This window comes from Bufo gargarizans, chromosome 3, assembly GCF_014858855.1.
Source record: "Bufo gargarizans isolate SCDJY-AF-19 chromosome 3, ASM1485885v1, whole genome shotgun sequence".
Lineage (NCBI taxonomy): Eukaryota > Metazoa > Chordata > Amphibia > Anura > Bufonidae > Bufo > Bufo gargarizans.
In genome coordinates this window covers 562,132,542-562,145,137 of record NC_058082.1, presented here as the reverse complement: position 1 = coordinate 562,145,137, position 12,596 = coordinate 562,132,542, and the positions used below count along the sequence as shown (strand labels likewise).

The 12,596-nt window shown below is 44.1% G+C and overlaps 1 protein-coding gene across 1 annotated transcript in view; it reads right to left on the bottom strand.

Annotated features, from left to right (window-relative positions):
- Positions 1–12,596, bottom strand: part of LOC122930696 (oocyte zinc finger protein XlCOF8.4-like) — a 29,681-nt gene continuing 17,085 nt past the window's right edge. Inside the window, exon 7 of the mRNA XM_044284255.1 lies at positions 1–2,501. Coding sequence (XP_044140190.1) covers positions 2,005–2,501 — 497 coding nt within the window. The 3' untranslated portion in view covers positions 1–2,004. The remainder of the gene's footprint in view (positions 2,502–12,596) is intronic.

The window sequence follows — 12,596 nt, the reverse complement described above, 5'->3', positions numbered from 1 at the left end:
TATAGTGTCTCAACTTTTTTGAAATCCGGTTTGTACTTCGACTACAAGAATATTCCTATAAGACTATCCCATATAGAATAAAATTCCAGATCTTTTATTTTTTTTTATTTTTTTACTGGGTCCATGGGGGGCATCAAACCTGTTGGTCATTTTTTATTATCACTAATGTTTTTAATGTTTCTTGTTATTTTTTAAGAAATGATTATACACAGAATGCTGCTGCCTTCCTCTTGCAAACTGCTTTGTGCAACGTGCTGCCACCCAAGGGCCGATCTGGTCCCAGGTTTTTAGGAATGTTGACTGGTGATGCCGCTCTATTAGTTTTGTGTGTGTTACGGTGCTCCTACCTGCATACCGTCGCTCCCCAGGATTAGGCTCCGGAGCATTAAAAGGGGAGAGTTGTAGGAGGTGGAGAATAAGTGGAGTCCAGACTTGGTGAAAGTTCAACAGCTTTAGGCCTCATACACACGTCCGTGCTGTTTTTTGCGGTCTGCAAACCGTGGACCCGCAAAAAATGGAAGGCGCCTGTGTGCCTTCCGCAATTTGCAGAACGGAACAGGCGGCCCATTGTAGACATGCCTATTCTTGTCTGCAAAACGGACAAGAATAGTACATGCTATATTATTTTTTTTGCGAGGCCTCGGAACGGCGCAACGGACGCGGACAGCATCTTTTGCGGCCCCATTGAACTGAAAAGGTCCGCATCCGAGCCCCAAAAACTGCGGCTCGGATGCGGACCATAACTACGGTCGTGTGCATGAGGCCTCACTTGAATAAACTTGCATCCAGACAATACTTGTTCTTTCTCTTGGTTCCAGTAGGTTTTGGGGTAAACTGGCAGCTAATTTTGAATACATTGCTATATCTTTCTCTGCTATGCTAAACTCAGGCTTCAGTCTGAATACTGGATTTGCTAACTGTTATGGTGCCTTTGGAGTGGGGTGCCTTTGGCTGTTGACCCCCTAGTAATACTCTGTCTGTAAATCTGCAAGAAGTCATGGTGATCTCTGAGCTGCTTCCCTGGGGAGACTCCTGCTGCAGGAGGGGGACCCTTCCCCTCACTAATCCATGTATCATGTCTTCTCGAAACTAAATTAACTGTAGCTTCCTGCAACTATTCCCTTGGTAGGAAGCAGGACTAGGACTGGTCTACTTCTGCTCAAAAGGGGGAGGATGGAATGGTAAGTTCCATTCTATCTAAAGAGCTCTCTCTGCCATATACAATGCCACGTGCTGGTAAACCATGCACATTACATGAACATGATAGTTTCATAGCAAAACAATTAATTCACAGTGTAAAATGACCTGGAATAAATACACAGATTACATTAGTGTTAGTCATCAGAGACAGTAGCAGAGTGTAGAAATTGTAGAAGCAGTGCCACGCCTGGGTTGACAAACTGGCTGTATTGAAGTGAATATGGCAGAACTGCAATACCACACATGACCTGTGTACAGACGTGACATTGTTTTTGGAGAAAGGCAGCTGTGATCTTCTAATCCTGGACAACATCTTTAACTAATACATCACACAGTCATCCTAACGTTGAGGCACTTCACTGAAGCTCCACGACTGCCACATTTCATACTATCTGAACATTACATTAAGATGGCTTCTAACCTGAGGGAGTTCTCCGATGTAACTCAAGACCCGATTTCTGACTAAAACATTTCCAACATATTGAGCATTTCCTGCATTTTGAGCATAAACAATGTTTCTCTCCTGTGTGAGTTTTCTGGTGCTCCACAACTGGTGATCTCTGGCAAAAACATTTCCCACACACTGCACATGAAACTGGCTTCTCTCCTGTGTGAATTCCTTGATGTATCACTAGATGTCATTGGTGGTTAAAACATTTCCCACATTCTGAACATGAATATGTTTTCTCTCCTTTTTGCGAGTTCTCAAATGAAGAACAAGACTGAATAGGAGTACAGCTCTTTGTGAATTCTGAGATGTACTAGAAAACTAGATCTGTGGCTAAAACATTTCTCACATTTTGGTTATGATGATGGCTTCCACCTTGTGTGAATTCTTTGATGTTTCACAAGATCTGATTTCTGGTTAAAACATTTCCTACATTCTGAACACTGAAATGGCTTCTCTCCTGTGTGATTTCTCTGATGTCTCACAAGACTTGATTTCTGGTTAAAACATTTGCCACACTCTGAACATGAATATGGCTTCTCTCCTGTGTGTCGTCTTTGATGTCTCACAAGACTTGATGCTTGGCTAAAACATTTCCCACATTCGGAACAGGTGAAAGGTTTCTCTCCTGTGTGACATCGCCGATGTGCCACAAGATTTGCTTTCTGTTGAAAACATTTCCCACATTCTGAGCATGTAAATGGAATTCTAAAGTAATTCTCGCATTTAGAACATGCAAACATTTCACCCTGTCTAGGTACAGTTCTTTTTTTGATCTGTGATGGATTCTCTTCTACAGTATAAGCAGGTGATAGCAAGAGATGTGAGTCGGGGATTCTCATCCAGTCTTCACCTAAAAAAAGAAAAGCCATATTAAACCAATATGTTTAATAGTTGCTGTGTGGTCCTATTAATGGAACCTGGTTATATTTTGTATTGGACTCTATTATGTGTATAGCAGTATAATGGCTTGGATACAGGATACCAGTGTGGTACCTCCTACAGTTGCTGCGCTGTTAGTGGGGATACTTTTTGCAAGTAGAAGTCCCAAACAGGTAAGTGCAAAGTCTCATAGAACTAAACATGTAAAAGTATAGTCTGGGATAATCTAGGGGTACCCTCTGTATGGCCACAAAGGGACTGTGAGCATAGGCCTATTCAAGTAGTAGTGAAGGAAGAGTGACTGACTATGTAAGAGCCATGACCGTCTTTATCAAACATTTCCTAGTGTTCTGTGTCTGCAGTTCAAATGCAGACCGATGCATCTAAAACTATTCATTTTAGTTGCATTGTAGCAATAAAAATTTTTAAGGGTGTGCACACTTATGCAACCATATTATTTTATTTTTATATTTTTTCTTCCCTTTACCTAAAAGATTTCAGTTTGTTTTTCAATTGAGTTGTACGGTTTATAGGTCACATTAAAGGTGGAAAAAGTTCTGAAATGTTTTATCTTTGTCTCATTTTTTTACATCACAGAAACCTGACATTTTAACAGGGGTGTGTAGACTTTATATCCACTGTATGCCATCCAGACACACAGATTTGTCTATTTTACTGCACACTTCTTGCTTGGTTAAAGGGGTTTTCCAGGTTCTAGATATCCATACTTTATCATCAAAATTGGTCATCATTATCACATCGGTGGGTGTCCAAAGCCTGGGAACCACAACAATCAGCTGTTCTTAGCAGCGGCCCTTAAAAAAAACCCACAGTGGATGGCAACGGAAGCAGAAAGCTCAGGTGTGTAGCAGTCATGCTGTTTTATTGCAGCTTAGCTCACTGTGAAGGTAACTAGGTAGGGCGAGAACCATGGATAAAACTTACTGCTTTCGACACCATATATTGTGCTTTATATATTTTTTTTTTGAGATGAGTGAATTTCTTGAAATTTGTTTTGGTTCCAATTCTAATTAATCGGTCAAGAAATTTGATTAAGGTCTGAATTGATTCTACCCGCATCAAAAGTGCTCCAATTGGCCTGAAAATTGGCATATGACATTCTGAGGTCTCCTAGGACAATTTTTTTATCCTGTCTTTCGTTGTTTTTTTTTATTCTTGAAATCTTTTTCTCACTCTTTACTCCCTTTCAGCTCATTAACGCAATGACAGAAACAATAAATAATGTCAGAGCGACATTGACATATATAGCTATGGGGAAATGCATGGTTGAAAACACACTGCACCGTGACATTCTTCACATTAGAAACTGTCCAAAATTGTCTGTTATCAGGGACCTGTTTAAAACACACTAAGCTGTTGAATTTGTTATGCTTTTAAAAATGAAAACCATTCCAAAAGTTGTCCCCTTTTGACAACAAGAAAACATTCTCTTTTGTTTTGATAGCGAGGGTTTAAAAGCTAACCACTAATCATCAGTTTGCCTGATGCTACCTGTATGGCTGTCAGCACGTAAGCAAGCATACCGTTACAAATATGCATATGGACAATGGTGTGGAACTACTGTGCCAAGTAACTGGGTTGATGTTGGGCTAAACCCTAAGGGCATTATTCTGGTGCCTCCCCATATTCACCCTTTAACCCCTCTACAGGGATGTAGACTTCACTATGGGTTCGCGACTAGACTAATACCTCCTGAGATGGTCACGGTGTACTTCTCAGCTGACCTACTGGAATCAGGAAATACCAGTGCAAAGCATCAGGGACATAGGCATAGCACAATTCAGAAACAGGCAAATCCAAGACAAACACGGATTACAGGCAAGAGAGAAAACGCAGAGACTTTACAGATAAACAGATTGGGAACCCAAGCAGACGGACTACAAGACATACAGACTACCAGAACTTGGAGACACGGACCAGGAATGGACTCCAGGAACTCGGACATACAAACTTCAAAAACTTGGACATTGTTCAGACACACTGGTTACAGGAATTTGGACCGGACGCTGGCTCACACAGACAGATGGGTCAGCTCCATACAGACTCTAGCAGAGCACAAACAATAGCTTAGGACAGTAGGTCAGAATTCAGACAGGGGCAAACCAAATTGAACCCAAAATACTAACTAGGATTACGACTATGACTGGGGCACATACACTGACTCCAAACAGACGAAAGTAAGAAAGACGTAAAAGAGAGACATGATTACAAAACCAGGACAGGTCATGGCACTCAAAGGTCACCCAGTAAGCTGACACAGAACTCATGAACATATACAGCTGAAACTCGAAAAATTAGAATATCGTGCAAAAGTCCATTTATTTCAGTAATGCAAATTAAAAGGAATTGCATAAATGGAACCTAAAATTAAAATTTTGGGAAAAGGTTCAATATTTTAGGCTCAAAGTGTCACACTATAGTCAGCTAATTAATCCATTTCCCCTGAGCAAAGGGGACCTCAAAATTGAGACTTTGGGGATTCATAAGCTGTAAGCCATAATCATTCAAATGATAACAAAGAAAGGCTTGAAATATCTCGCTTTGCATGTAATGAGTCTCATGTGTTAATTTCACCTTTTAAGTTGCATTACTGAAATAAATGAACTTTGCACGATATTCTAATTTTTCGAGTTTCACCTGTATAGCAGACTTAGGGTACTATCACACTTGCGGCAGAGGATTCTGGCAGGCAGTTCCATCGCCAGAACTGCCCGCCGGATCCAGCAATCTGGACGCAATCGGATGGCATTTGTCAGACGGTTACGGATGTGGATCCGTCTGACAAATGCATTGAAATACCGTATCCGTCTCTCCGGTATCATTGGGAAAAACTGATCCGGTATTTTTTTTTTTCCACAGATTTAAAAGTCTGCACATGCGCGGACCGGAAGAAAGGATCCGTCAATTTTAATGGAAATGAATGCCGGATCCAGCATTCTGGCAAGTGTTCAGGATTTTTGGCCGGAGAGAAAAATACAGCATGCTGCTGTATTTTCTCCAGCCAAAAAACGCAAGAAGGACTGAACTGATACATCCTGATGCATCCTGAACAGAATGCTCTCCATTCAGAATGCATTAGGATAAAGCTGATCAGTTTTTTTCCGGTATTGAGCCACTGTGATGGAACTCAATACCGGAAAAGAAAAACGCTAGTGTGAAATTACCCTTAACCAATTAGTTGAACAGATAAAGACACACAAACAGCAAGGAATGATTAACACTCGCAATAAAGAATTTAAAGAAAATGTGTCACCAAAAATGTTGTCTTCTAGTTAAAACCAAATAGGAACACATAAGAGCACAAATTGAAACGCAGAAGTAAAAGGCACTGGCACAGACGGTACAAGTGAAAAGCCATTGTAACAAATACAGCCTGCCATACTTGTCAGTGTGCCCGAGAACCTTTATCTTTGTGGCTTTGCCCCCCACTGCGATGATTGATCATCACGGCCAGTGTCATTGTCATCAGCAACAGCCTTGTGGTCCTCCTCCTCCTCCAGTGCTAGCACCTCAACATCATCCTCCTCTTCCACTTCCTCCTCCATGGAACTTGGTCCATGTGAGTACTGAACAGCTACAGGGACACCAGCAAGATGTAGAAACTGGCCTGCACCGCATCGCTGAGGGGGGCGCCCTGGCACAGTATAAGCTTAGCAAAAATATTTGGGGGAACATTATGTTTACACTATTAGTATCAGGGAAACTATTTTATTTTTTAGGGCACAGTGTGCCAATAATTATTAATGTTAAGATGTCCGTTTGTCAATTTCTGCAGAGACGAAAGATGGCTGAAAGAAATCACGTCATCTGGTCTGAACTCAGAAGAAGAGGAAACAGAATGTCTACATCAAAGGAAACGTGACTGGATGTAGGAGGGATGTGCTACTATTTTGTAGTGCTGTATATTATGTTAGGAGGGAAGAGGTTAGGTTTACATTTTTACCTCAGGCACCAGATAGATGCGCCCCTGTCTGCAGTCAACCCTACTGACAAATCTGGTGCCCTCTTCAAAGGGCTTAAGTAGACGACAAGCCTCCCTGATGAGCTGCCAATGCCTAACCTCCAAATAACACCCTGCTGTGGTGGTCTGGTGTATGACGTAAACGTTAACATTTTTTTGCATATGCCCCAGCATATGGTGGAATTCCAGTAAGTTGGAACGTTGCAGATCAAGAGGTACAATGACAGACCGTTCTGTCACTGAAAGTCCAGGAGAGCGTTTTTAGACACATAAGAATGGCTGAAATGCCTTCTGCAAGCCACCATACTATTTCATAAAGCATTGCACCACAATGTGCCCCATGCAGGGAGCATGTGCAATTTCCCTTGAATTTATTGCAGCCACATCTTCCTGCCATAGTTGCTGACCACTATGCCCAGTTGGAGTTGGCGGAAAGATGGTCAGGGGGATATATGCTACTTGATGCACTTTAGCAACAAATCCACTATGTGTCAACTCTTTACCAGGCTCGTGCAGATTTTGAGAACAGAATGGGGACTGTTGAAGAGAAATCTTTCTTCTCCCATACCTGAATCCTCCATTTATGGCCTACAGGAGAAATTGTAATCTGCGTAATCAGATTTTATTTTATGCCTTCCAAAATATCGAAATTTTGCTGCCACTGCAATAGGTTAATAAAAGGTGACATCTTTAAAGGGATTCTGTCACCTCCCCTAAGCCAAAAAACGATTTTAAAGCAGCCATGCAGCACATCTTACCTGGATTAGGCTGTGCTCTTTGATCTTGAAATCCGTCCAGCAGTTACTGCAAAAAACGACTTTGATTGATATGTAAATGTGTCCTGAAGGTGCCCAGAGGGGCGTTTTTTTCTTCCTAGTGAGCCCAGTACCGCCCCTCTTTCAGTGCCCAGCCCGCCTTCCTTGTACTGTCTAACCGCCGCCCCCAGCCTGCCACAGCCTCTCCTCCCTCTCCTCCCCCTCCCTCACGCCGAACGAAGTCTCGCACAGGCGCAGTACCCACTGAGGGCTGCGCCTGTGCGATCAGCAGGAGACTGAGGGCAGCAGCTTCATCTTCGTCACTGGGCATGCGCCGAGCCCAGTGACGTCCGATGCTCGCTCTTCCCTGCTGACTGAGGGAAGAGCGAGCATCGGACGTCACTGGGCTCGGCGCATGCCCAGTGACGAGGATGAAGCTCCTGCCCTCAGTCTCCTGCTGATCGCACAGGCGCAGCCCTCAGTGGGTACTGCGCCTGTGCGAGAGTTCGTTCGGCGTGAGGGAGGGGGAGGAGAGGGAGGGGAGGCTGTGGCAGGCTGGGGGCGGCAGTTAGAAAATACAAGGAAGGCGGGCTGGGCACTGAAAGAGGGGCGGTACTGGGCTCACTAGGAAGAAAAAAACGCCCCTCTGGGCACCTTCAGGACACATTTACATATCAATCAAAGTCGTTTTTTGCAGTAACTGCTGGACGGATTTCAAGATCAAAGAGCACAGCCTAATCCAGGTAAGCTGTGCTTCATGGCTGCTTTAAAATCGTTTTTTGGCTTAGGGGAGGTGACAGAATCCCTTTAAAAATCCAAGGACGGGCCATGTTTAACTCAATATGCTATTTATATGATCACATGCCCTCGTGGGATAGCCTATATAGGAGAGACTGTAAATAAGGTAAAAACTTGTATAAAGGTGGTATCAGAAAAGAGAATATGGAATTACTGGTTTTACAGGAGAATAAAACATGTCAGTCAATTAAAGGGCATCTATCAGCAGATTTCTACCTATGAAACTGGCTGACCTGTTACATGTGCACTTGGCAGCTGAAGGCATCTATGTTGGTCCCATGTTTATAAGTGCACTCATTGCTGAGAAAAATAAAGTTTTAATAAATGCAAATGAGCCTCTAGGAGCAATGGGGCTATTGCCGTTACACTTAGAGGCTCAGCTCTAAACATTGCTTGTTACTGTATACCCTTTTTGGTGCAATAAAGAAGAATTTAGGATTTTGGATACTGAGGCTGTAGTTTCTTCTGGGCCTGCCGCCCATGTGTCTGACAAGGAGGCCCGTCTCCACCCCTCGAAGAGTTACCACTATCCTGTTGTTTCTGACAGCGAGTAGAAAACGCCACAGAGGTAACAGCAGCGGCCGATACAGTTTGTGGAACACAATTAAACACAATTAGGTTATTTTTAAGTGCTGCGCCAACCAGATGCACACCAGCAAATGCATACTCACCATCTTAACAACTAGATTAGGTTGTATCTGGATTGTGCCCTTTCTTTGGCACATACCCTGTTCCCTGACCCCATGGACTTCTGGCTCAGCAGATTGGACTAGTGGTGCTATTGGTGTACTGTTTTGTGCAAACTCCAGTGTACTGTCAGAGAAGGTATTCTGCGCGGCAGGTGGCTTCGCCACACGCGAAGTGACTAAAATTGTTGTCAGCAAGTGTACAGTATATAGCATTACATAAATGAAAAAGCATCAGACATAGATCGGTGAAGACTTTCACACACCTCTGTCTGAGTCCGATGAATAGATCTGCCATTGCTGACAGTGGCTATCCATCACTGGCCCAATGATACCACTGGTGCTGACTGCATGTCAATTATATTCCATACTGTATTGCTGCAGCTGCTATTTTCCCTAGTACCACTACTACTATCCCTACGCAGCAGCACATCTACTGCCTTGTCTGTTAGGTTCCATACTGTACTGCAGCTGTCACAGCTAATACTGCTACTATTACTACCTCTACACAGCCAGATATCTCCTGTCTATTTCTTTATATTTCTTTACTGTACTGTTACTGCCTCTACTAATGCCACTACTACTACCCCTACACAGCCACACATCTCCTGTCCGTCAGGATCCATGCTATACCGTTGCTGCCACAGCTAAAACTCCTGCTACTACCCATATACAGCCGCAGAATTCCTACCATACTGTACTGCTGATGCTCCAAAAACATGGATACATTTTGGACTGCTTGTTCAGAACAAGCAAATACGTTTTCCAATACTACCATCTGTGTACAAAGATGGGCAGGCATCTGACCCCATTAATGCATTATTGTTCAGAACAAGCCACTGATTTTTCTTATACTGCTGTGCATATATAAAACATAGTCAGTCCCCATAATGGGATAATTTTTAGAACGCTTATTCAGACCAAGACATTGCTTCACACACTACCGTGTGTGTATAAACACTGGCAGGCATCTGTCTCCAATAATAAATAACATTTGGAATCTTTTTTTACATTTTTTTATTTTACAAAGCATAACAAATCCAGGAGTAGTGTGCAGTAGTGATGGATGAACATCGGCCGGGACTGTTTGCTAATGTGCATTCGCAGCGGGACCCATTGACTTTAATGGCAGGCGAACCTGAAAAACCTTCAGGTCATATTTGCAGCCACCATATACTTACTAGAAGTGCACAAATAGTCCCACAACATGGACAGTGACATACCAGAGGGGGATCATTGGCAAAAATTCTCACTAAAAATATGTATTTTAAATCAGGGGCCATTTTTATGCGTCTTATAGGGAAACTCTCAAAAATATGCCCTGCTGGAGCCTAGAAAAAAATTATTTTAGGCCACGGGAGTATGGGCCCCAAAAACTTGGCATTTACCTGACAGAAAATAACTTGTGACGATGTGGCTGTAGGTTCATTAGGCGGTCACTGGATAAAAATGTTACTGTAGGCCAGTACAGGCCCAAAAAATTAGGCATTCACCTGACAGAAAATAACTTGTGATTATGTGGCTGGAAGTACATTAGGCGGTCACTGGATAAATTTTTTACTGTAGGCCACTGGAGAAGAGGCCCCAAATTTTAGGCATTCACCTGACAGAAAAGGCCTTTTATGCCGCTGTATATACATAAGACAAGGACCATTCTTGTTCTGGGTGGTGGCGGATATGTGTGGGCTGGCATGAGGAAATTCAATTACACATGGTCGTCACAGGTGTTGAATTTATCAGAGATCCATGCCTCATTCATTTTTAGAAATGTAAGGTAGTCCACACTTTCGTGAGCTAGGCGAGTGCGCTTGTTGGTCACAATCCACCCTGCTGCGCTGAATGTCCTTTCAGACAGGACACTCGACAAGGGGCATGCCAAGAGTTCCATGGAAAATTGTGCCAGCTTTGGCCACAAGGCAAGCCTGCACACCCAGTAGTCCAGGGGTTCCTTGCTTCTCAGAGCGTCCACATTGGCCATTAATCTGATGTAGTCGGACACCTGTTGGTCTAGGCGTTCCCTGAGGCTGGATCTGGAGGGCGGCTGCCGATGGGTTGGATGCAAGAATGATCTCATATCCGAAGTGACCAACACATCTTCAAACCGCCCTCTTCTTGCATGCGCGGTAGGATTAGTACCTGCACCTGTTTCGCTGTGTGTGGAAATTCCTCTGCCAGTGCCCGCAACAGCAGAATGCAGCATCTCTCGCGGCAAGGCCTGTAAAATTCTGTATTCTGCCAGCCCTCTGTGATGCTGGTAACATGTCCGCCATTTTGTGTTTGTACTGGGGATCTAAGTACGTTGCCACCCAGTACTAATCCTTGTACTTTATGCTTTTTATACGGGGGTCCCTCTTCAAACACTGGAGCATGGAGGCCATCATTTGCACTAAATTGGAAGCGGTGGAGCACCCTGGCTCCTGTCCTCAGTCTCCTCCACCCAGCCATGGAAAACACTAGGAATCCCCTAAAGCCTGCTCTTCTTGCTCCTCCTCCTCCCTCCAGCCGCCATCCTCCTCCGACTCCTCTTTAGACTCCTGCTGACTTTTTTCAGATGGAGTAGCCCCCCATGGGAATTCATTCAGCATTGCGACTTCCCCATCTACCAGCTCCTGCTCCTCGATGGCTTGATCAATGACACGACGCAATTCACGCTCCAAAAAGAAGGCGTAAGGTACTGATGGCGCCCTGGCTGCGACTGACCAGTTTGCTGATCTCAACAAATGGCCGCAGAAGTCTGTATGCGTCGCGCATGAGCAGTCACTGGTGTGGTGAAAAGAAACCAAGCTCTCCAGAGCCCGTCCTGCTGCAGAGTGCGTACAGGTAGTCATTAACGCCACGTTGCTGCTGGAGCAGCCAATCAAGAATATACAAGGTGGAGTTCCAGCGAGTCGGGCTGTCACAAATCAGACATCTGACGGGCAGGTGGTGTCACCTCTGAACGTCAGCAAGGCGATCCATGGCTGTGTAAGATCTTCTAAAATGGCCAGGGATTTTCCTGGCCTGCCGCAAGACGTCCTGGACCCGAGGTATTTGGCAACGAATCGATGCACGACTAAGTTCACAACATGTGCCATGCACGGCACGTTTGTCATTTTTGCCCTGTTTCAGCGTGCTCAGCAAATTGGCACCCTTGTTGCACCCCACTTTACCAACTGTCAAATTGAGCGGGGTTAGCCACTGATCGGCCTGTGACTGCAGAGCTTTGGGTCATTGTCCTGTTGCAACACCCATCTTCTGTTGAGCTTCAGCTGGTGGACAGATGGCTTTAAGTTCTCCTGCAAAATGTCTAGATAAACTTGGGAATTCATTTTTCCTTCGATGATAGCAATCCGTCTAGGCCCTGATGCAGCAAAGCAGCCCCAAACCATGATGCCCCCACCACCATGCTTCACAGTTGGGATGAGGTTTTGATGTTGGTGTGCGGTGCCTCTTTTTCTCCACACATAGTGTTGTGTGTTTCTTTCAAACAACTTAACTTTGGTTTCATCTGTCCACAGAATATTTTGCCAGTACTGCTGTGGAACATCCAGGTGCTCTTGTGCAAAATGTAAACGTGCAGCAATGTTTTTTTGGACAGCAGTGGCTTCCTCTGTTGTATCCTCCCATGAAATCCATTCTTGTTTAGTGTTTTACGTATCGTAGATTCGCTAACAGGAATGTTAGCATATGCCAGAGACTTTTGTAAGTCTTTAGCTGACACTCTAGGATTCTTCTTCACCTCATTGAGCAGTCTGCACTGTGCTCTTGCAGTCATCTTTACAGGACGGCCACTCCTAGGGAGAGTAGCAGCAGTGCTAAACCTACTACATTAATGGACAATTTGTCTTACCGTGGACTGATGAACA